This window comes from Camponotus vicinus, unplaced genomic scaffold (genome assembly GCF_025532165.1).
Source record: "Camponotus vicinus isolate PSW18456_S1 unplaced genomic scaffold, iyCamVici1.0 SCAF_3, whole genome shotgun sequence".
NCBI classification, from domain to species: domain Eukaryota; kingdom Metazoa; phylum Arthropoda; class Insecta; order Hymenoptera; family Formicidae; genus Camponotus; species Camponotus vicinus.
In genome coordinates this window covers 16,325,219-16,351,376 of record NW_028141967.1, presented here as the reverse complement: position 1 = coordinate 16,351,376, position 26,158 = coordinate 16,325,219, and the positions used below count along the sequence as shown (strand labels likewise).

Here is a 26,158-nt window from a genome sequence, read left to right as displayed (position 1 = left end):
ATTTCCCCGAACTTAATGGATAATGCAGCAAGGACGTAAAAGCGATGAAAAAGAAAGAAAGACGTTACTCCCTTCGAACGCGAGCGGGGCTCTCTTTGACACGGATGTAGCCGGGTGTAACGCGATTAAGTAATTAAGGGATTTTTAATCTTGTCCCGGTCTCGCCCTCGTTTTGGCGCCGGTCACGAGCCGGCGAAAAAATAAATAAACTCGAAGCCGTTGCCGTTCAGGAATTAAATCGCTGATGAAGAGCCCGCGCCGCGCTCTTTTTTTCGCCCCTCTATCTCTCGGCTCGTCTAAATCGATAAATTATCCACGGTGAACCTGTGAGCCTCCAATCTTGCTCTCGCGCATCTGCCGTGTCCTCTTTTAAATCTCAGTCCTCATTCGTTAATTATCAAAGATACATTTTCCACCGAGCGTTTATTCACGTACGATGAGCCGCCCTTCTTGCTCAAATGCAAACGTAATTTGTTTTGAAGCGTCCTATTTTAATGCGAAAATATAATTGCATTTTTAATCGTGTAAAATAGAAAGGAACGATCTCCATTTGTATATCAAATAATATTTTATTATATAATATATTATAATAAAATAAAATCAAATAATATATTATAATAATATTTTTTAAACATCTAACAGATATTATATTTATATAGCAAAGACGTAATTTGTTGGAATGATTTTAACAAAGAGATAAATGGATATTGTTTTTTTAATTGTGTGAATTAATTTACGCAGTTAATACAATTCCAAAGTCCCCGTAATAGCAAGTCGATTCAAGGTGAGGGAGGACGAGCAAGTGGCTGCAGGGGAGGGAAAAGTGGGGAGATGACGTGCATGCAAGCGTGTTCGGTTACAAACATCGAGACATTTATCCTCGCCCTTTTAACATTGCTCTGCTCGTCCAACCGCCCACGCACCGAGTCGTGTGCGCTGTCATATTTCAGCCGTGAAACGGGCCGGCAGTCTGCCTCTCGCCTTCCTTTCTGTTATTTCTTTACCTCGGCAAATATTAATTATAATGATTCTTTTAATTTGCGCGTAGCAATCCTTGTCAAAAAAAAATTAAACTTTACACACCGAAAAATAACTTTTCTTTTATAGAAATAAAAGTGGATGATTCTCTTTAAAATTCCTTTACATCGGATAGATGTATTATATGTAACATTATCCTCACACAAAACTGTTATTAATAATTAAAAACTTTTTATTTATGTATTATTTCCTTCTTTTATTTTTTATATTATACGTATTAATTTATTACACATTTTATGTATGTTTTTTGAGTAATATTTATAAACAAAAGTGATACTGGAATTACGAAGCTTTCTTTTAATTTTCCTCGGACGTAGAAGAATGTCTGACTCTTTGAGAGCTGGATAATCTATATCCGTTAGATTGGCTGCGTCTGACTTGGATAGTCTTCTGCGAGAAGACAGAATGGAGTAAGGACGGTCGATGTACTTCTCACGTGCTTTCGCTGGTTCCTGCTCCAATGCCGTTCTCTCTCGACTTCGTCGTTTTCTAGCATTTGACAATTATTCGGTAATTTATCAAAGCGTCCGCACACAATGGCCCAGTGCGAGAGCGATCGCGGACGGCTGTCTCCCTTTGTGAGCGGCGCACGCGATACGGTGTCCGCAAAATACTCATTCGCGAGATGCTTAAAGCTTTCAGTTTTCGTAGTAAACACTGAGTAAATATCCGACACTCTTAAGCTTAACAATAGGAATACATTAATATATAAAAGTATTATATTTTTTATATATTCATATTATTATTTTTATATGTCAAAGTATGTGACACTGTAATTTCAATTTTTTACAAAAGTCATTGTATATATTAATAGAATTTATAACAATTATATAACAATTATATAACAGTTATATAATATATTGGTTATAGTTATATATAATTAAAAAATTTTTTTCATTTTGAATGTATAATTTTTTTATCACGACTGAACGTTCTGCTATTCATATGTGTAAGACTTAAGAAATTGAGTTTCGGAAATCGCGAATCGCGCTAATCGCTCCTACCGGCTTTTAATTATAATTAAAGATAGGCCGACGCTGGCACAGCTCGAATGATGGCCTGGTGGTGGGACCGCCTCCAATTAGCGACGTATGTCGGTGATATAAGTACTAACGCGGCACGAATCGACACCGTATTCCATCGTTGATTATAATTATCAGCCCGGTGTAGTAGACTCGAGATCGCCGATCTCCGCGCGCTTAATTCTCCCCACGGCCACTTAGCAGCGGTAGTCCGACTACTTTGTGGCAGTCGGATCAACGGCGGTTAACGATCCCGTCGCTCGGTTTAACGAATAAACTATCGCGGAGATGGTCGACGGAGATGACGACGACGGTCGTTAAAAACCGGCGGAGTCGATAATTCGACTTTAAATGTAAGCGTGTGGGGAAGGTTTCTAATTTTTCACTCGTCAGTCCTTTAGATTTGCAGGGGACGATCTCTATTTTTTTCGCTTTACAACCGTCGTGGAACAATTTTGTTTAATTCATTCGTTTGGGATCCGGATTCTTAGTGCACGAATGCTAACGTTGTTTATAGTTGATGTAACCAGCAGTACGCGTTGCTGCTCATACATTTTTTCGACTTCATGAATGTATAATTCGCATGAATGCGCTTGATGTAACTCGACAAAGTGCGGTTATTTCCTCTCTGAAAATAGATCTATAATAAATAAATGTATAATTACGAAATAAATTAGTATATCGTGTTTAATAAAATTAAAAATAAAGAAAGTTCAAAAATGAAATATCCATAAATAGCGGAAACGGATTAATTGAAAGCTAAGAGAGCGCAAGGTAATTATTTTTTCCCCAGTTCTTAATTATTCAAAGTTGTTTAATTAAAAATTGGGTCGCTTATCGAAGGATTACGACTTACGCCGAATAAAAATCCCATTAACACGAGAACATTTCCTCGCGCGAGCAATCCTTACAGCTCATTCAGGATCGGACATTTTTCAACGCGAAGGAGCCGATTCGTGTAAGCCTCGCTCGTAAACGTATAATCGTATTCGCGGCGTATAATTCGTCGATGCATAACGAGTGCACCGGCTTTCGCGGCACGCGATTTTTTTTTTCTCCGTAAAGCGCGTGGAATTATCGGGACACCCGGTGCACCAGGTATCCGTGGTATGGAACGTGGCTGCCGACATCGGAACGAACAAGCGCGATCCCGCATTCGGAGCGGCGGAACAAAACTATCTCATTGTGTGTTAATACACCGCTCTCTGCTTCACCGCCCGACTCGTGCAGCCTGCAACTGCCGCTGATATGCCGCGACTTAAGATGCAGCCTTAAGTTACGCTCACACCGATGTGCGACTCGCTCGATCGCGAAGTTCCGTTCCACATGCTTCCGCATGCGAAAATGGTAATATTCCCATGCTCATGGTTCCCACATTTATAATAGAAATTCGAAAGGCGTTCTTTTCCTTGAAAAGAACCTTAATTTTGACGGAAAGTTACGTAAAAATGTAATGAATAATAAAATGATGCATTTTGCACTTAAGTAAATGTTTTACTTTTATTAAATTACGAAAGAATTCAATTCGTTCTAATGATTTTTACTCCAAAAAAGTAAAATAAAAAAGGAGTAAATTTTATGGTTGTATTTATATTGTATATGTAAGGGAAAACTCGTATTATTATCGTATTATTAATATCGTTGTAAGATTTATTTTTTAATTAATATAATTTTTATTATTTTTGAGTAGTAATAATTTTTATTATTTTTGAGTAACTTTTAATACACATTATTAAGAAAAATAAAGATTGCTTAAAACACATTACTATATTTAGATAATATTACAATTATTCTTTAGCACAATTAATTTTATTAATACAAGATTTATGATAATAATTTTAGGCTGACGCATTTTATTTTTCTTTGAGATATTTATTTTTTTTTTTATTATGATACCTTATTTTAAAACTTTATAAGAACATCGGTCTCGAAAATTTGTTCATTCGTTGTAAACATGACTTATACCGTTAAAATCGACATAATCGTGCTGAAAAAATTCTGGACACTCGTTCTTATACGCAAAGGATGCGTAAAAGTGCGTAAAGATGCGAATGTCAAACCACCTGGAAACTCGCTCTCGGCGTTTTATGCCATTTTACTCTCGCCAAGAATCTCTTTCCCTCTCGATCATTCTCGTCATCGAAAACTCTTGTGAGTTTTCCGCGTGAACTCTAGAATGCTCTCTGCAAAAATTTCCTTTTATCGAATTTTACCCTCAAACGTTGTAATTTGATCCTCAGCGAATTGATTTTTTTTTAATGAAATATTTATAATAGTATTTTTTAGATCTATGTATTTTTTTATTACACACTATTATATTATTCATCATGCTTTAATACTTACGTTAGAATTGCTTATTTATTTCGCACAAAGCATTTTAGTATTTTTATAAAGTATTTTTATATTTTATTTTTCATTTTGTCGGTTAAAATATTTAATACGTGTTCTTAAATCGCTCATAATTTCGACTGATATCTCATTTACTTCGCTTTGGCGTTACGCAACAAGCTTGTCGGCCGTATTTGCATCTTCTTACGAACCGCGCGCAAGTCGTACCTCTTTAAATATTCAGAACTCGCGAAGCTCATATGGATCGACGATAATAGACGCAGACGGGGAGGAGAAACACAGGCAGATTCGATAATACGTCGGCGCGATTACACGACCGACTCGCAGTCGCGAGTTTACGAGGGAAACTAGCGCGAGGAGAAGCGCGGCATCCCTTGTATTCTAAATTACGCGAAAATTCGAGGACCAATTTTCGGCAGCTTAGAGGGTTCTCTCTTGCTCAGGTTTCGTCGGCGGTTAGTAGGTATGGGCGGGCCACATATTGGATCATATCGTATCTTCTCACACCCCATGAATAATGCATCTCTAAGGTCGCCCCCTCCCCCTCCCTTCCTTGGCCCCTCTTCACCCCTCGTTCTCACCCTCTTCCACTCTCTCTCCTGCATTTCTCTCCCTCTTTCTCTCCTCGTCTCTTTTCATCGTCTGCTTCCTCTCGCGCGAGCCCGAGTCGAGTCGCGTTCCGAAATCTCTTCGTAATTAAAGCTGCCATATATTTTACTTTAATCGAGAAGATCGGCCGGCTACCATTGGCCGCGACGATTTATCACGACCGGACCGGCTCTTCGTCCGCCTTCCTCTCTTTTCGCTTCCTCACCTCCGCAGAAGATTATAATGCCGAGGATGTATGTACCGGCGAAGTGTAATTGCAGGACGTTCTCACGATTCCGCGTCTCCCCGTCTTTCGAATCCTGACTTAAACGATAATCTTAAATTTTCAGAGGCAGCAAAAAATATTAATTAATAATTTTCTTAAAAATATCTCCCCAAAAATCTCAATAATATAAAGAAATATTTTCCTTAATTATCACGCATAATATTTAATAATCAGTCTTGCTCTTCTCCAACCATTGCAAGTAGAATGAAGGAAATATGCGGATAGAGTCATTCTCTCCCTGGTTATATTTAATTATCGAAACGCGTTATAGCCCAACAGTTTGCATTACCTTTGGGGGACCTTCAAATCTGATCTCGAGCAATCGAGCTGGGAGTCGAAGCGTTGGTCGTGACTTGCCTTTCTTCTGCGCGAATCGCTTCCAGGCCGCGAGGGATCCGGTAGCCCTTGAAGTAACAGAAGCAAGAGCAGTCCCGGTGTCACAGACTACGAGATAAATCTTGGATTACCACGTGCTTTCCCCTCATTCCCCTCCTCATCGGTCCTGCTCCTTGAGTAGTAGCACCTCGGCATCTCTCGATCCTTCTCCATCTACGTCCACCTCCACCTCCTTCTCCTCCTTCTCTCCTCCCCCTTCCCTCGCTTCGTCCTCGCACCGGCGACACAGGCTTAACACCGTTTTACGCTCGGAAGTGAAGGACTCGGGGACTACTGTATTCCTGGATTTACAACCTTGAAGACGCTGTTTGGTAGATCGCACACGAGAGCTCAGTATTAATGAGCGATTAGCGATATAAATCTGACTTTAGCCCTCACCCCACTTCTGTCACCCGCGAATCTCGTTATTCTTATTATACGCAGATTATTAAGATGGTAGATGTTGGTAGACAAATAACTCGAAATTCTATTTTCGTCCCAGATTCTTAACCGTCAGGGATACGCACGGATTAAATAATTAGTTAAATTTGTATAAAACTTATGATTAATATTGAAATTTATAAAACTCGTGCAGTTTAAAATTATTCAAAGTATGATGCATTAATAAAATTATTAATATTGTTATTGCTGTAGTGAACATATATAAATTATTATTAAAAAAATTAATCTTTTTTCGCGGGTAACGAGAATTGATTATCATGAAGCGTAGTGGGCAAAGGCGAAAAAGTGGCGCACAACCCGCACTAAGGGGAAGAAGATACGAGGGCGACGAGAAACGAAGGACCCCCTCGTCTTGTCGGTGATCCGCGAGACGCCACCGGGACTTTCTACCCGTCGGAGTAGCTCGAGCGAGCCCTCTTAAATTAATTACAGGGAAAAGATCCGCGCGCATCCCCCGGCAGCAGACGCCCTTATTCGAGAGGGCAAAGGATACGCGCGCGCGCTCAGTCGAGTGTCTAACGGTCGGAAATCTTCGCTAAAGGAGCGGAATACTCGCCGAAAAAAATTCCTTCTCGTACGCCTCAGACGCCGAGATTTTAAGTAGTCTCCCCTGCTTCCTTCCCCCCCTCCCTTATTTCCACTTCCCTGTTCTAGTATGTCCTATCCCTATTAAATCTTCCAGTGGATTCCTTAGACTGGTTTTCCTTCAAATTGGTTCGGTAAATTTACTCGATGCGCACTCTACGTATCTTACGATGAATGAGAAAGAGAGGTTTCGATGGTAGAGAATATCTTTGTTAATTTGCGCGATTTTATGTAAAAAAAATTGAAACAATTTATTTTCATGCTTCTTATGTTAAGATGTAATCTTTGCTAAACTATAAAAAATTAATATATTAATGAAGAAAGCCAGGTGACGTTCAGAATATGAAAACATTTGGAAACGTTACATACTCGCATGGGATTCATACCAAATCCAAGGGAACATAAACGTATTATCGAACAAATCTCTAAATAGTTGCGAAGTTTCCGGGGCTGACTCGCTAGAAATGCTGCTTGTAACCCGGCTTTATATCGCGGATCCCGTATAGAATGGTGGAGAACAAGCTCTACCGGCTAATGCCGTTGTAATCCCATAAGCGGCATAAGTCCCGATGACTGGTCGGAATAATTCCGATAGGCCGTTTCACCCTCTTCGTCGCGTTCGAGTTTCCCATTCCTTTCTATCCCGCAGAGTTTTGCCCTCCTTTAACCGAGTTTACGATTCGAAAAATAAAATCTAAACCGTAGAATTTCGCCTCATCCTTCGATAATTAACTGATTTTCTCTTAAAATGATTTTTGTTCATTTTTCAATCCGTTTCTTTTATATTAAATCAACTTAACAAACGTATAAAATGTCGCGTTAGGGTATCAAGTATATTAAAGTAAATTAATTTTTTCTTATAAATAAATATTTAAAATACATATATATTTATTCGATTTATTTTTCGCGTTATGTTGTATTAATATAACATTAATATCAATAATTGATACTGTTCATGAAAGAAATAACTCTCGTGCTTTTTAATCAAAGTATCGGTAACGAAATTTTGACACGACATGATAAAATCTCTATCATTCATTTTCTATGGCTTCTCTTCTCCAGTTACTTGATCACGACATCGTCTCGGAGATTCATATGTGTAACGATTATTTGCTTTTTCATCTCACTTGCGTATCGCGCTCGTATTGGTTTTCTTTTTAAAACCGAAATATTTCCAAAGCAATTGTCTTTATTGCGCGATATTGCGTTCGACTGTTTATCGTACAATTTTGCGATACGCGGACGTGCTCCGAATGTTAAATTTTCGTCTCGGTTTTTATCGAATCGTCCACTACTTCGTCCGATATCGAGCATAGAATTAAACAGTTTGCTTTTATATGTTTTACTCTCCACGCGCGCATTCTCTATATTTATATATAATACATTATTCATAAAATTCTATACACGTATAACAACGAGAATTATAATCTATTTTATTTATAAGCGTAAAATGTTTTAATATCATAAAAATATAAAGACTTAATAATAATGAAACTTATATATAGCTCTCTGCAAAATATAATAAATTCATTATTTATTTTAATAATTAGAGATTTGGCTCAAGTAATCAAAAAATTAAAAAGAAAATGGCATAAGAGCTAACGCGCGATAGTTGGAGCGCAGAGAAGCAACAACACTTCTTTCTTTTTTCAATATTAGTTCATTAAAAAATACATTATAATAACAAAAAACGAACGTTTCGGATCATCTTTTGATCCTTCTTCAGCGCGATGTTAACAATTTATATTACAGATAGTGACGCGTTACATTAAACGTTCTCGACGCGTAGGTGACGCTAAATTGCATCCCGCGGAGGTCTAGTAAGCGCTCTGCTTCCAACAGTCAATTAAATATACTATAGTTATGCTATGCGACGTCACAGCAGATCAGATTCCGCGCTTTGTATTTGTAAATGTAAAAAGCTTTGTAATTGTAAAAAGCGCGGAATCTGATCTGCTGTGACGTCGCATAGCATAACTATAGTATATTTAATTGACTGTTGGAAGCAGAGTGCTTACTAGACCTCCGCGGGATGCAATTTAGCGTTATCTACGCGTCGAGAACAAATTCGTTTAATGTAACACGTCACTATCTGTAATATAAATTGTTAACATCGCGCTGAAGAAGGATCAAAAGATGATCCGAAACGTTCGTTTTTTTGTTATTATATAATGTGTTTTTTAATAAACTAATATTGAAAAAAGAAAGAAGTGTTGTTGCTTCTCTGTGCTCCAACTATCGCGCGTTGGCTCTTATGCCATTTTCTTTTTAATTTTTTTATTATTTATTTTATAAATGAAATTTTCAAAATCACGCTTAGAGGAACAAGATTGTATAATCTTTATTACATCTCTCGCATTGTGAATGTACAACAGTTGATGGAATAGAATTAAAACTTAAAACAGCATCAGAGCTCGCCAATGACAGCATGGCTTGTAATGAGATCGAGAGATCGCGCGAAACACAAGTGCTATTAGCGTCAGTCGGAGAAGTCGCTGAAAGGAACTCGCGGGAAGCCGAGGACAGATCGTAAAACAGCCGATGCGATGTCGGCGCGACAGGAGCGGAGAATACAAGCGAAGCGAAACACAGACGAGTTTTGTGTCCTCCTTTGCATTAAACGCGCATTCCGTGCCGAACGATTAAGACTTAAGAGAAACCGCTGTCCCCCGGCACGAATGAATGTCCTTATTGTTCCACCGTGAGAACCCGAGGCACGCGCAAATTCGATGTAATTAAATAAAACGCGTGAATCGCGTTCTCGCCATTTTTACTCTCGATCTTACGCCTATTTTACGCAGATGACGTCAATTAAGTGCAATGAAAAACTGTCCTCAATTCCTGAAGAAATCCCTAATATTGTCATCTCTTAGAATCTCTTAAAGAGATTAAAATTTTTTCATTTTGAAAGATATTAATATTTTTTTATAATAATTTTTTTTATAATTATTTTAGAATCTTGGCATTAAGAGACGTAAGTAAGGATTTTAGAAACTCGAAGATAGTGTCGCTTGTAAGAACTGACCCATTTTTACGCGTCACTTTGTAAAGTTTGCACGTCGAGTGTCTCGTTTGGATTCGAGGAGGATGCTGAGGTAGCGAGAGTGAAGCCCCGCGCAAGCCGGATGCTAAACCGCACTTTACTCAATGGGGTGTACACAGGTCGTGCAGTAATAACACGCGAGAGAGACAGCAGTATATAGGTGATGCTATACGCGAACGATGACAGGGTATCCTTCGTTACCCACTTTGTATGAAATATCAACCACCGTGAAACTTGAACGCCCTGAGAAACTTTGGGCGTCCTCTCTCACTCGATCACCGATCTTGAGCTAAAAATCTCGGGAATCTCCGTCGAAACCAACGTATAATTCGCTAACCAGATAGAGCGAACGAAGGAGAAGACTGGCGAGTATATCTCAGACTCGTTGTTCTTTGTAGAAAGTTGTAAACTGAATAAAGAATATCCCGCGAGAAATGTAAGTCTCAACAAAATTAATCGACGTTGACAAGAAAAGTATCTTTTTATAAATCACTATCACGCAATATTTAATTTCCGCCAGATATCTGTATTAAATTATAATAAAATACAAAAATATCACCGTTGAAGCAAAAATAATACTTTCAATAAATTTATATCGCCATCTATGATCATGAAATATAATGTGATATTGAGGATATTATATTAGGAAATGCCTAATATTGCTAATACATCATGCGTCTCATGTGACTCTTCTATTTTCGAAGTGATAGCTAATATATACTTTAAGGATATCGAATGATGGGGGCGTTAATCGGCAGACGTCTGATGCGATCTATTTTTCATTATCGCATACATTCATGCGGGATAAATTGATTTATATTATCTACGACACTTTTATCTAACACGAGGAAAGTCATTGAGAAAATCGCCGTGTCCTATGTCGATGATTATTAAACTAATGTCGAATCGGACAATTCGAGACTCGCCGCTATTTATGTCCTCGTTTCAACCGGTGGACTTCCGCTGTGGGATAATACGGTTAACCACACTGGCCCATTAGTCTTTCCACAATCGATACACGCCGGCTGCTACACTGAAAATCGATGTCGATTATCGCGCAACAGCCGTCTCCATCCTTCCTTCGTCCTTCCGTTTCCTCTCCTCCTTGTCTCCCTTCTTTGTCTTTCGACTGTGAATTTTATCTCCCCTGATAATGCATAATGACATGCACACGATTTATTACATGCCACAAAATTAATTAATTAATGTTAATTAATTTATTATAATAAAAAACGCGCGCGAAGACTTCGTTTTTACTCTCACCTACATAATTCAAATTATATTCTTATTTATTTAATATTAAAACAGAGTGTCTCGTTTCCATTTCGGAATCTGAGATGTATATTTTATATAAATCCAGATTTTAAATTTCTTATTATGTCATCGCGTATTTAAATTGATTAAAAATATGATTTTTCTCATTAAGTTGTTTCTGTTTCCCATAAGGCTAAGTTAACATTGTAACTCTTGGTATAATGCGGGTTAATTAATAGGATTGAAAAAATTTATATAGGATCACGAGTTGCACGCTGGGGCTATATTGTCGCATATTCCATGAGATTATCCTTAATAATCACGAGTACCTTGGAGAGGGGCTTACTCTGTTCTTTCTTACTTCTCTCTCGGTTCTCCCAGACCTCGTCTCGCCTCGTATCGTCAGTTTGACATCGTTGTATCTCACGCCAAGTACTCAGCCGGTTAACTCGCTGCAACCCAATCCACTCTTTCTCGCTCTTCCTCTTACCCTTCTCATTTTCCTCTTTCTTCGCATCATTATTTGCTCCCATGCGAGAACAGTTGCATCCCTTTATGCGTATCTCGAGATGCATTATGTACGCAAAACTTGACCTTGATTGATTAATGAAAAAAATAATAAATATTATCTACATATTTCATCAGAGATAACCGCTTAAGATTAAGAAAAGCAGTAGAAATATTTTATTTTTATTATTTTTCAGCAATTATTTTTGTTACTACGCGAAATACGATGTACGTGCTCCTTTTTATTTTTTTCATTCGAGGTAATCGTCGAAAGCGCGGTCGCGTAAATTCGCTTTCGGCATCGGTATCACGAGGGAAAAGGGTAGGCGCGCAGGGAGACGGCCTGTCGTGGGACCCCGCGTTCGATCCCGGCGATGAATTATTCAGGGTGTCTTGATCTCCAGTCGGGGCCGACAGACAGACGGATTCCGGTCCGCTCGATCACCGCGGTGGTACCCCGCGATTTTTTCCCGGCCGCTCGCCAGATCCTTCCTTCTTGCGCGAGCGAGCCAGATTAAGATCGCAGGAATCGCCTGTCAGCTGCGACGACTCACGGCTCCCGGGATCGTCTCGTGCGCCATGTACGGCAGTCGTCGCCTTCCTCGCTTCTTCATTCATGCGCGGCTCCATCGTCGTCGATCGACGTCGATCCACCGGGTAGACAGGTAGACACACTCCGCTCGAGCTACCATATTCAGTCATGTTAAAGCCACAAATGCGGATATAGCATATATCGGGATTACTCCAGAAATTTAATCTCAAAATTAGGAATTCGAACATATCAATGCCATAGTTTTAGAGAATAATATTTTTTATGACGCGTATAAAATAATAAAAAAAATAATATATTTATTTTCTATCCTTTTTTTTTTAAGTCTGATATTGCTCATTTATCGGAAAATTAATGATTATATTGCTCTAGTTGAAAACAAAAAAAAATAATATATATATATGTATTTTGTAAACATCAATATTTAAGAATTATTCTGTGCTAGCTTTTTACATAATAAACGACAACCTTTTTTGCGTGCGACCGCAGAAATGGTAGCGGACGATTATAACGTTCGCCAAAAGTCGTAAATGAAGACGCTAATAGCGCGTCGTACGCGACGAATGATGCTAATTCCCGATTATCTCCGAGATGACGATTTCCACGGTTATAATTGGCGAGACGACTCTTTTCGGCCGTCAAGCCGAGCATGCACGGTAGTCCCGCACAAGGATTAACGTTAACAAAGTCCGAAGCGTTCATCGTCGACTTGACTCGCGCGGCTTAAACGAGCCGATTCGTCGCGCTATACACCTGACTTGGTCTACGGGGTGTCCGTTTCTTCTTCACTTCTTCGTATTTTTTCAAAAAGTATAAAATGTAATCTTGATCGTAATATATTTTGGATATATTCAATTTTTATTGGTATTTTTCCAAAGAGGAAATTGATTATTAATTGTTAAAAATACTCTTATTTGAAATTTATTTAATTTAGAACGAGCCAATTAAACGTAAAAGAAATAAAATCTAAAAATTCGACGGTTAAGAATTTTGTATAAATATTTTGAGGGATATAACATTTCTGTAACAAATATAAAATTTTGTCAACTAATTTAAATTGGTCCCTGATATAATTTTTTTTTTTCGAAAACGCAGTTTTTTTTCGAAAACGCAGTTTTTTTTTATTTTTTTATGCTGTAGTAGGTTTTTCAGTTCGTCGATTGTAGCTACATAGGTAGTTCATAAATTTTCACCATTTTCCAGTAACTCGTTTGCAAGACTTCCGTTATGGACTTGTCGGAATTACATGGTTTTCGAAAGCGATGTGAACACGACGGGATAATACTCGATCATGCTGCATGATCGTGCTTGACATGCGTGGGAGTTTTTCGGCCGTCAGTGCGAATCATCGAGCGTGATCATTTCGCGAAACCGAATGACGATCGATCGGCGTGGAATGACGCGCGTCACCTTTTTCGAGGTGCTCATTGGTCCGTCATCGTTTGTGACGTAGAAACCCGCAACTGCTCGTCATCGCTCGTTTATTTGACGTTTCCGACTGAACGCGTGGAATTAACCCTTTGGCCTTTAACTTTTTCGAACAACGCGATGATTCACTGCTCATGTGATATCAAAAACTCTATAAAAGCATTGATTTAGGAGAAATTTAATCTATGTTTTTTTTTATATAAAAGATATAAAAATTGTAACATTTTAGATTTTCAATATAATAAAAATTAAAAACATTTTTTTATAAAAATAATGCAGATGGTTTTTTTATATTTTTTATTTTAAAACATTGAAACTTATATAATAACAATTTTATCGTTCGGTGAAAAACTTATCTTTCGAGAGATTTTTGAAATGTATGTACATAGGAGAAAGAGAAATTATATTTTTACTTTATGCCGTCTAATGAGATCTTAATATTCCGTACACCCGTTACATACGTTCGTCAGCATGCAAAGGTCGGCGGCTTCCCCTCACGCGCGTCTTTTGAGGTTCTTTTCGCCGCCTAATTGTATCGGGTGTCTTAATCAGCGTGTAAGCTACTAAAGCCAAAAGGCCAAAAGTGAACGAAAAAGAGCGGAGAAGGGGCTCACCTCCGCACGGTGGGCCATCGTTCTGCATCTCAAAGGCGCAATTTAAAAAGTATGTTAAGTCGTTGCCATTATGCTCGATGTACTTATCCGCTCCAGGATCCCGTCAGACATGAATTTATATTATGGTCCCGGTATTGTGTGTGCTTCCTCTTCTCCGTCTTCTAAGATTCGAATAGAATTTGGAAGCTACTTTTGGCATATCTTGACCTCGCTTACTTGAAAGAGATGAAAATTTCTGCGCTAAAGGTGTTATAAATCAAGATATAATGCTGAATGCGAGTTAAATTCTCTATACACCTTTATTTTTCTTTTTAAATGTTTTATACTTATCATCAATCTCACAGAAACCTTATGAATAGAATTCCTCTTATCTAATTTATATTTAAATTAAAAATAATATTTTTATGCTACAACATATAATAATAATGGATAATATTATAAGATTAAGATTCTTTTTAAATATTTATATATGTGCTTTTTTCATTTTTTTGTTTATGAATTTAATAATCTTTTAAATTAAATTTTTTAATAATTTTATTAATCATATATAATTGCAGTATATAACTAAAGTTACATTTAATAAACAGCAACAAGAGCCTTATTTTTCTGTATACAAGTTCTTTTAAATTATTTCTCTGTTGCTTGCTTACAATTTCTGCGACCAATTCAAAATTTTCTAATATAATAACTTTAAATATATGTCAAATTTTGTTATCTGATATGCATGTCTCGATTCGTCCGAATATGAATTTCGATAGGTGGAGAGAGGAGGGGCAGAAGCATAGACGATTACACTAGGGTTAAAGTGGGTTGTCGTACGGCACGTGCTGAGTGTATACTAAAAAGCAATAAACTCCTTCGGGAACTTATCTCTTGTAATGACAACGCGGTAATATCTATATGAGATCATAATAAAGCTACCTACGTTCATGGGAGGCAAAACGACGAGGGCCTTTGAGGGCATATTGGAGCTCCATCTTTTGATCCTGCTCGCTAATTCGCCTCGTGTATTTAGGGATATACGAGTACGACACGTAATTGAATCGAGCGAGCATGGGAAGCTTTATAAACTACTCGGGAATCTTGACGATTGATAATTGAAAAGTATAAATTTCGAAAATATATCAAACAGCAAATAAAGAAATTAATTTGATAAAAAGCAGTTATTACATAAATATATTTATTGATTAATATTATATATTAGCAATCTCCCTCTCTCTCCCTCCCCTCCTCTCTCTCTCTTTTATATATATATATATATATATAAAATTTTAAGGGAGAGGGGGTTTGAATTAAAATATCCTATGATTTAGATAATATAAATTTATTGAAAGATTATAATGTTATATATAAGCAATCTGTGTATATAATTTTGTGGGAGATTTTAATTTAATATCTTATGACTTAGAAGACGAATAATTGTCTACAGATTTTAATGCATGATATGACAGCATCTTTTACTGAAGCAAAACACAAATGCGAAATAATTTGTATCTTTTTCAATTAATTCGTAATTCTTGAAATTTTAATATTATTCTTTTATTTAATCTTATTGTGTGCACGATTTTTGCCGTACATATTTACTACTATTATTTCGATAATTATCATTAATGTTGATTACAGCTACAATGAGCATAACACAAATATTAATAACTCAATTAAATCTTATATAAATATCAATTGAATACATTGAGAAGCTTTACTAAAGAACTTCATTAATTGAGAATGATTATACGAGGGTGAAGGACTTCCCGGGATTTTCAGGCTTCGATAAAAAATCTCGGTTTATTTTCTACAGTTTACTGTCAATTGTAGAGTCTACCAGCCTGAAAGTGTCGGATGCCTTCCTCTGTGCATGATGAGCTCTTTGCTAATTGATGATAATTCTCTGTGTCTCTTTATTCTGATGATGACGATGACTGATGACCACTGTTATATGGGTGATTCTAGTGGGGCCTGTGTTCGGGGGCCGATGCGGCGCGGAGGCGCTCGGTCTGGGGCTGGGGCTGTCGCCGGGCCCGGCCTACAGGTTCGCTCTGCCCCCGGGACTCGCTGCCAAGACCACCCGCTGCCTTGTGTTCGACCAAGGTAGGCCCACCAGCCATCTTCATTGCCGCGATCGTCGTATCTTTGATCCTTTCAGCTTCTGACATTTGTTGAATAAAGTTCTTTTTTTTCTTTTTTTTTTCCCTAAAAGTTATGTTATTCGGACGAAGATAAGTCCAAAAGAAAAAATATAACCATAGTGATGAAATTTAATTTAATTGGTTGATTTAAGCTTTTGAAGAACCGAAAGGATTGATGATATCGACCTCTTATTATTCTTATACGCGCGAATGCAATTAGTCGTGTGGTTAAATCTCGCACCTCTATGCGAAAGCATATAAGATCAGAGAGATTACTTGCATATAAACTACTTCATTTCATTTAAACGCAAGTGAGAACGAATTAGCACGATCTTGCAAACTTGAGAACGAATTTGAACGAATTTTAACACGTACGCAAATATGAAAACTTATTTTCGACTTATGCCGAATATTCCCAAGAGAGGATGGACGAATGAAAGCATAATTAACGTGAGGAACGACCTGCTCGCGTCGATAATCAGATCCGAAATGCATAATTAATTTTCGTTAAATAGCGTCTAGTTGCATCGGTAATTTTCGGCGAATCGCGTAATGAAAAAATAATAATAACAGGTAATTTGATCGAAGCAATTTCGGTAAGAGTAATTTTAATTTAATTATATTGATTGCAATTTAGTTTGATTCATCACAATCATTAAAATTTATGAGGTTATTTCAACTGAATTATTTTGATTAAATTAACATTATTTTATTTGTAGTCAGTCATTATATGTATAAGGACAGTTGTATTCATTGTCCGAAAAATATAATGAGTGAATTTGATACGATATTCATTAAGAAAAAATCTGAAATTCTGAATTCTGTTTTGCGTGCAAAATTCGAAGAGATTTCTCATTCAATTTTTCCTTCATCACTTTAATTATTTACATGTGAAAAATAGCTAGATTTCAAGTAACACAAATTTACAATAATTTGTAAAATTTTACTTTTAAATTCGAAATATAGCAGCGAATTTATATCCGCATGATCAAAGCTTACAAATTATACTTTTCAAGATTCGATTCGCGATTTTCGTCACCGTCACCGTTTCCGGTATCGCTTCCTTGATACGCAACGCGATACAGCCGCGTATGCATCAGGTGCGCCAGCCGGCAGCTGGCGAAAGGCCCGGCGGGTCTTAGGAGATTTGTGGACAGGAAGATGAGCATAGCTCGTGGGCTTAATTCGTGCAAACGCGCAAGTCGATCTGGTAGCTGGATTTGCGGGATCGATGGACCGCCGTGGCCAACTGGCCACGCCGAATTCGCGAGAATGAACAGACGGATCGATAACTTGACCCGCCGCAGCCGCTGCGGCGGTATCCTCGTCCCTTCCCCTGACTTAAGCCCGAAATCGATCGGAATCAGTATCTACCTTAGCCGTTCCCTGATTCCGCCCTGTTAATTGGCCAGCTCTGCGTCCCTCAAGATTAATGACTTTCATAAGGTGAATGCACCGGTATCTGACGCTTTAAGCCAGTGACTCTCAGCCGCGTCGTCAAGTTTATAATTATATTGTCACACGCGAGGGTGTGTGTGTGTGTGTGTGTGTGTGTGTGTGTGTGTGTGTGTGTATGTATGTAATAAAATAAATTCAATAAATATACGTAAAAAATAAAAAATTTGAATTATCTAAAAAGTTAATCAGCGCGTTATATATGAAAAATACAACTTTAACATCGTATCGTCGTTTAATCATTGCCATTTATTTGGTTACTCGATTACAGTGCAACGCGATCGAGATACCACTGAAAGTGGAGAACAGTGGTTAATGGTGAAGGTTAAGTGGTGACATGTTCCGAGTATCGGATGATATATATCCGAGATTTTTTATCCCCGCATGCGCAACGGTAATTCCCGGTTTTATTGCCATGAAAAGTGAGTGTTTGCTGTTGGTTTAGCGCATTCGCTTAAGCTTGACTGACATGACACTAATTTGGAGATTGGCGTCTCTAAAATCTCTCGCGTACATTTAGAAAGTTTTCTTGTAATAATGACAAATCATTGACTAGTAATCTAGTGTTAAATTGCTCCTTTTTATTTTTACCGTTTTCATTTCTAAATTTTTATTTGATTTTAATTTTTCGTTTTATCTAATTTATTTTCATAATTTGTAATAATATAACGAAAATGACGAGGTAAAACATATTTACATGCGTGCATATATATATTTGCATTTTAAAAAATGTAATTTATATTTGGATTATTTATAAGTAATACTATATTAACTATGTGACACGTTAAAAATTATATTGATATAACGTAATATGCATGTGAAATTTGTAAAACACATCGCGATAATTCTTTAGGAATCCTACAGGCAGAGAACCTGGGCATTATGTCAAGAAAACAGAATCATGAGCGTTGGCCAGAATTGCAGGGCCACCTCAACGCGCGCATAAATTCATATTTTATCGTGAAATGCATAATGCATCATTTCAGCATATTTTAGGTGATGCTTTTTGGATACTCTTATGCATATTATTCGTACGCTCAGTCGCGAGTATTTCGTAAATGGATATAATCGGATAGTATTTCCCAATTAATATTAGATGTGAAATCTATCTAATAATTATATATATACCTAGTTCTATATAATAACCTATTTAATTCTGTCGAATTAAAAATTTACTATACGTTGGACACATTGACGTTTCAATATATATAGACTTTTTTGGCTATAAAAAAAATATGGAGCTTATTAAAAATATGAAACATTTTTAAACTTAATTATTAATTTGTTCAAGTAAGATTTTAGAGGTTATAAAATGACGTTTTAAAAAGTTTTAATTGCTGAAATAATGTCGCGTGATGTTGACGATAAAGAGATTCACGAATTGAAATTAAAATCATTTAATTGATCATCCCGTGATAGAGCATCGTCCGAAACGTTCAACTAATTAAATCGGTAATTAAAGGCCGTAAGGAAGGTCGTGGATGAAGGAAACGGGGGCGGCAAGGATCTTCTCTTGGATATTCTTCTGAAAGGAAATAAGCTGCTGTTAATTTATCGTAATCGCTCGGTGTGACTAAGTAAGTGAGCGACGCCTCGCAATATTCTTTATTAAAATATCGGGCTACTTCTTCTTCGCGCGCCTGCTCGATTTCCTCCCCGAATGTGCACTTCTGGATAAGAAACGATCGCGACATTATTAGTCCTCATCATGATATCTATACATAACACATTTTTAGTTTATTATTTTCAATTTTTAAATAGTTTACATTGTACTATTCCCAAAATTTTGAGCGAATCATAGGATGAAATATAATTTTCATTGAAGGTATAATTATCATTCTCTTATTTTTATTGTAGTAATATTAATGTAAAAATTTTGATTTATAAATGCCATCCATTTTGCGCTGTCATTAAAATCCCTTTAGCGTGTGTTCACTCAGAAAATCACGGATGAACGAAAAGTTTTTTCGACCACTCCCGACAGCGGAGATGACATTAATTCCCGGCGACAGGGGTAAAACGCTTCTCCATCCGGAAGGACACGCGTGACACCATTTCGATCGATATACGCGTGTACCGGGGATGCGACGGTGGGCCTATAATCGCATCACGAGGCGATATCTCGATTCGTTTAATCGGACGAAGATGACGATGAGCAAAAGTCACAGGGACATTGCGAAAGTTGTCCTTCCACTCCTTCTTATCCTGTTGTCCTTTTACTGCAGATTAATTAAGCTGATTCGTGAGTCAGCGTGATGGATCGTGATGTGAACGAGAAGTGACATGACTTTCCTTAACTCGACACGACAGAAATCTGCCGAAAGTGAGAGCAGAAAAAAAATCAGATTTCTGTATTTTAATCTTATTCTTTTTTTCTGTATTTCAAACTTTTTAATTCGTATTTTTTAATTTGTATTTTTTTATTCTCTCATACACAAGAAGAATTCTTAACTGATGTAAATTAATTGAGATTCAATAAAAAAATCTAGAGACAGGAGAGATAGTCCAGTGATAGAAGTCGTGCATCGCTAGGCAAATAATCGCGTTTCATAAACGACTATCGCGATAAATCAGTCGAATGTCGGGTCTCTTTAAAGTTCCAAATAAGCAATAACTGCCGAAGTGTGGGGATGGGAAAATGGAAAAGCGCGGAGCAATGGATTTTTTTTTTCAAAAGAGGAAAGGGAATGAGTAGGGACAGGGATGAAGCGCTAAGTGGGTCAGTGCCGGCACAATATGGCAACAAAAAACATGTTGTTATACGGACCGCAACGGAGATGCGCTCGGTGCATACGCGTTTCATCCGAACCGATATACCTGATAACGAGTTACAAAAAGGCGGTACTGAAAAAATAACTCGCTCTATACAGGAAATGGATATTGAAATGTGTATTTCGGCGAGAAGGTCGAAGTAGGCCGGATATTGAAATACGCTTTCGCGCGTGGGGGATCGCTGTAGAATTCAATGTAGGCTTATACATTTTAAACAAAGGCGATTTTTTTCACAAGGAAGGATTTGCAGGAAGAGCTCAAGAAGAGCTCAATATTTTTTAGCAGCATTAAAAGTCCGGAGAGTAACATTATGGGCTAAAAAACAATTCTCTACACAATTTTTTTTTGCTATTTATTGATATTTTATGGTGAACATGTAATTTATTAAAATAGATGTAATTATGCATTTTTTATTTCTCTGTTATTTTATTTAATCGTTACATTACATGCTTCTCGTTTGATGTCTAAGGTATTAAGGTCAAATAATAAATAAGGAACGAACGAAAATTAATGCAGACATTTAGGAACGATATATTTTCGTATACCTGATAAAAAGCAATCTCGAAAAGAGAGACGGAAAACGTGCATCTAGGACAACGTCCGTCGCGATCTTGATCGTTTCACTAGCTGTTTCTAGCGAGAATTCGCTCGCACGACAGAGATATTATTTTTCATAAATGCGGCACAAATGGCCATTCCGCGTGATTGCATGGAGGAGTTGGCGCACAAAGATTCATTCTGAACAAGATCTGTAGGGTGATTTCTAGTTACGCTTTTATGAAAGAAAGTCAGAGGGCCATTGTTGAGCCTATCTTTCTGCGCGACATTTTTTAGAGATAAATTTTATTTCTTTATAAATATATATAAAATTATATATTTTTATACAGAATTTTTTAAATATATAATTTAATACTTTTAATATTTTCATTTCAAGTTTGTATTTAGACAATTTATATGTCTTTAAAGTTGCCGAGTTTTTAAATATTGCTGATATAAAAAATAAATTTAATTACTTTAATTATTTAATTATTTAATTATATATACAGTGATTTTTTAAGATATATTATGATAAGAAGTATTTTTTTAATGGGAGAATAACGTCTACTGGCGTTCTAGCATTGTTGATCTTATTTACTAAGATTACAATTAATTAAGACCAGAAAACTCCAACACTGGAATTATCCGATCATATAAATATTCCCGCGACAGTATTCTAAGCATGCATTTCGCCAGGAGCGAGAGAAAATTCGTTTACTTTCTATTACTCCTCGTTTTTATCGGGGGATGAGATCATTATGCACGGTCCCTCTTACCACCTTGCGTGACGTCTTGCATCGCCATTTTTTCGGCCGTGCTTTAGCCGGAAAGAAGCTTCTCGCCTCTTGGCGTGCGACAGTAATTTTACTTAATTAAATTCCGTTCTTTCCGCCTTTAGTGGCACGACCCCTCGTCGCGTTTCGGGCCGGCCACCGACCAACTTTCTCCCTTCCTCCCCTTCCTCCCTAAAGCTCCTTTTCCTAACGCATCACCCGCTGTATCGCCACTGATTTTTCTCCTCTCGCTCCGTCGCTTCATTCTTGCTTCGCCGTCGCAGCTTCAAACGGTTTTTTCTCGGTGGGCGATCTCAGCCATCAGCAGCGACAGACGCTCTCCGAAATACCAGGGGCGGATCTAAAAAGCTTTCAAGAGGGCTGCCGGTTACATTTTCAAAAGAATAGACTTTAACCGCATTATTATTCACACTTTTTATATTTTATTTTCTTATGATGGGATGATTGTTTATATTTAATTTTTTATATTTTATTCTCTAATATGAGAAGTGATTATTTATACTTATCATGTTACGTTGTTTTATTTTAATTAATCTAATTTAAACAAATGTTTATTTTTCTATAAGTTGAAATAAATTAATCGTTAGAAAATTAAAAATAAATCTTAGATTATATGTTTAGACATCAATGATCATCGCGTGTCATAAATATCCCGTATATATGGCATATCCCTTGAATTTTTTATTGTACAAGGAATAGAAAGATTCCAAGGGAAGTTCCTTCGTCGTTACATGCGTTGTTAAAGTCTTTTCTCTCGTCAAAGCGTTCACGGAATAATATCATCGCGATGATTTACATTTAACAAGCGGGATAAAAGCGTGGCAAGATGTCAGCGGAGTCGTAACGAGGGAAGAATATGTCTATCGCGGCTTTCGCAGTCGGGATAACGTTCGCGGCTGCTCGTTAAGCGCCGTAAGAATTAAGGGCTCGCAGAAGGGCTCAGTGAAGAAGGCAAGAAAGGGCAAGCTTCTTATTGCCACTTCATCTGCAATTAACATTTATGGGCGCGGGCAAGTACTGTTGGAAAAACTAATTAAATATTCTGCGACACGCTGGGGGCCTGCGAGCCGATACTTGTACATAGCATTATGTCGCTTTCAACCCTTGAACGCCGACGAGGAGAAAAGGAGAGGACAAATATATAATAGAGAGATAAGAAAACGTTGAAAACAGAAAACGTTTTTTCCCAACCTGACTAGAGCTGAATTTAATTCGCGATTTTCGTCGATACTTTTATTACCTAATAATTTTTAATAATTATGATGCGCGAGTTAATGGAAATGATTAAATGACGTATAATTTATAATTAAAAATAGGAAATTAATTTTTTTTTTAATTTAAATTGTTGACATAATTAAGGATAAAATTATTAAGCACATTACAATGTTCAGTGCTTTTCATAAATGTCATACTAAATTTCTTCTTTATAATTTAGCTAATTAAATTTTTGATATAAAAATAGAATAGACTCTATACATCTCTCTTAATGAACACAATCTCTACCGAGAAACGTGCGAGTATCGACACACTTTATACAGTTAAACGTCCATGCCGCATTCTCGTTTGCGCAAACGTACGTCATCTTTCGGCATTGATGAACGCCGGTGTAAACGTGGTATAATCGCGACGTGTTACTACCTATTTGTCGGTCGGCTCGTAACGCGGGTCGGCCAGCTAACCCCCGAGGTGGGACGGGAGAGACGAGAGAGCATCGAGGGTTAGTTCGGGCGAGAGAGAGTATATCTGGTGGATCCGTGTGTGCAAACCACATAGGGTGGTGGTTGTCGAGCGCGCGATCCGCGTGTAAGCCCCTCACACATGATAAGCACCAGCCGATAACGGAAGAGCGTCCCTCCGGCGCGAACTCCCCACGCGACAACCGTCCCCTCTCCGGGTTAACCCCTCGTCGCGCAGGGGCTATCCTAGCGCGGACGCTTTAAATTTTCGCCGATTTTCTTTAAAATCTTCGGGAGAGAGGAGGGACGCGGACAACCCGGGATGGCGAGGGGATAAAGGCGAAACAACCCCCGCGCAAGGCGACAAGATAGCGCTGACGGATAGGGGCGGCCGACTGGGGCGATGAGAGCTGTTTAGAGATTTTCGAGGCGATAACGTAGAAACACGGCCGCGAACGCGCATTTAAATCCGCGTGCGCGTATGTACCGTTGAGGATTTTCACTGATTTAGTTTTTTCCGTCATGCTCTTCCAACCCGACCCGGTCGGCTGGTGAGCCAGCGACGAAAAGCACCTCGAGGGGGATGCAATTTGGCGCCCGATCGCTCAATCTATCTTGGAGAAATCTTGGGGTTGCATTTTCAAACTCGTCGTGCTTGTCGATACATTTCTGATATTTTTATATTTCTTTCGTGGAATAAAAATTAAAGTTAAATTGTGTTATACAAGTTTTAAATTGATGATATATCATAAACAATAATAATTATTTTCAAATAAATGTTTTTAAATAATTATTTAATTTATATTTTATTCTTATATTTAATCAGTATTGATTGGAAATCTATCAAACTTTCGATATCTGGTTTACAAATTTTCGAGAACGAAAATTTAAAATTCTGTCTTAGTATCAGTGATCAGATTATGGCATTGTTGTCTTCCTTCAGATTTTCGCTGACGATAACGCGATACAACGGCTGTGAGGCTCCACCCGGATTTAGTTTTCTGGATGCGTTTTTCGGCAGCCACCCCTTATTTTTGGCAATTGGTTTACAGTAGCACTTGTACAACAGGCGGTTCGCACAGATGGGTCCGTTTAATGCTATCGCACTGTCGACATTTTCCACCGCTTCGTTATCGATAATCTCCCGACTGACGAAAAAAATCACGCGTCGTTTGTCTCCCTGTATTTACGATATACGAATCTCAGCTGACTGAATTTCCACTTTTCCGCTTGCAAGCTCCTATGTTTCTTCTTTGCTATTGCTCGTTGCGATTTATCGCCGTTCGATGAATCCAAAAAGTAGAAGAGCAATGATGAAATTAGCGTCAGTTGATTTTAAAGTTAATGAATTTTGCAAGCAAATTGAAATTTTTTTATTACTAAATTGTTGCCTTATTTTAATGTTAGTAAAACTAGCGCAAAAGAATTGTATTATTCCATTTAACTTTCTTTTATATAAGAAATGAATTGTTGACAAGCTAATTAATAATATTATTATAATTAAGCACTTTCTTTTTAAATCTAGAATTGTACAAATTATTGGAAGTGACGTCTTTATAGATATCAATAATTTATACATATAAATATCGATATATTTCAATCTGAAATAAATATTCTTATCACAAATAATGCAACTCCAGCTTTCGCAATAATCTAACTATATATCTCTCGTTTCGACTCAAAGGAGGTTAAATAATATCCCGCGTAACCAGAAGTAAAACTCTCCGCGATTTATCCGCACCCTCGGTGTAACGCAACGCATACCTCGTGTCACCGTTTTTCCCAGCGCTTCATAACTTCTCTCCTGTATCCTGTCCCCCCTTTATTCTTTTTTTTTATTTTTATTAAACCACCGCGCGCGCTATTTGTAGTCGACTAGGAACGACGCGAGAAGTAGCAACCCGCTGGTAACCCTGAGATATTATGTAGCCGTGTAAACCGCGCGATGTGACAAACGTCCACCCGCCACCCCCGTGCCCTCTCCACGAGCACCTCCTTCCCGCGCCCGCGCGCTACCTGCCTTGTCGCGCGCGAATCCGCGGGAAAGGCGAGGGGGAGGGTGAGAGGACCCGTTTTTGCGCTCGCACACACAAATGAGCACGATTCGCTCGTACATGCGCCGTCTGTGTGTGTCCCGCGGCAATATGGAAGATCATATGTCATGCCGGGGTGGCGGGGGTCGCGGACTCGCCGGGGGTGGCACGCACACCCCTCTGGAGAGGGTCGACCGCTCGTTCGTCCGTTTGCACACGCCGTTCGTTTTCAGCTTGTGCGTACACATTGCACGACGTTCAGGGGTGGATGTGTTGTGCTCGAGGAAGGACGCCGTTCGCGGACAGATGAGGTCATTTTAAGCCTGATTTGTCCGGGATCTCTTAATACACGATTCCCCTAGGGTGGTTATTTTCAGATAGCGTCTTTCCATTCTTTACAATGAATTAAACACCTCTATATATTTTATCATTTTATTTAAGAGTAATAACTATTATTAAAATTTTGATTAACAAATATACATGTATGTATATTTTTTTTCATGAATTAAGATTAATTTAAAATCAATCAAGATTTTATTTTATCAGATGCATATCTCGTACTAGCTATTTATTTCATTAATTCGTCAGAGTAGCTATTCATTAATTTTTACATTTCTCAGTTAATTACTTTGAATTGATCACGCTGCTTCGATTTCATCACGAT

At 37.8% G+C, this 26,158-nt stretch overlaps 1 protein-coding gene across 6 annotated transcripts in view; it reads left to right on the top strand.

The window, feature by feature from the left end:
* LOC145968416 (E3 ubiquitin-protein ligase RNF220) overlaps positions 1-26,158 on the top strand; it is a 151,324-nt gene that overhangs the window by 23,115 nt on the left and 102,051 nt on the right. For 5 of the 6 annotated variants that reach the window (XM_083093849.1, XM_083093846.1, XM_083093843.1 and 2 more), the window contains one exon: positions 16,052-16,189. The exons of the other annotated variant lie outside the window; for it this stretch is intronic. In XM_083093849.1, the coding sequence (XP_082949975.1) occupies positions 16,052-16,189 (138 nt within the window). The remainder of the gene's footprint in view (positions 1-16,051; positions 16,190-26,158) is intronic. 6 annotated transcript variants of the gene reach the window in all.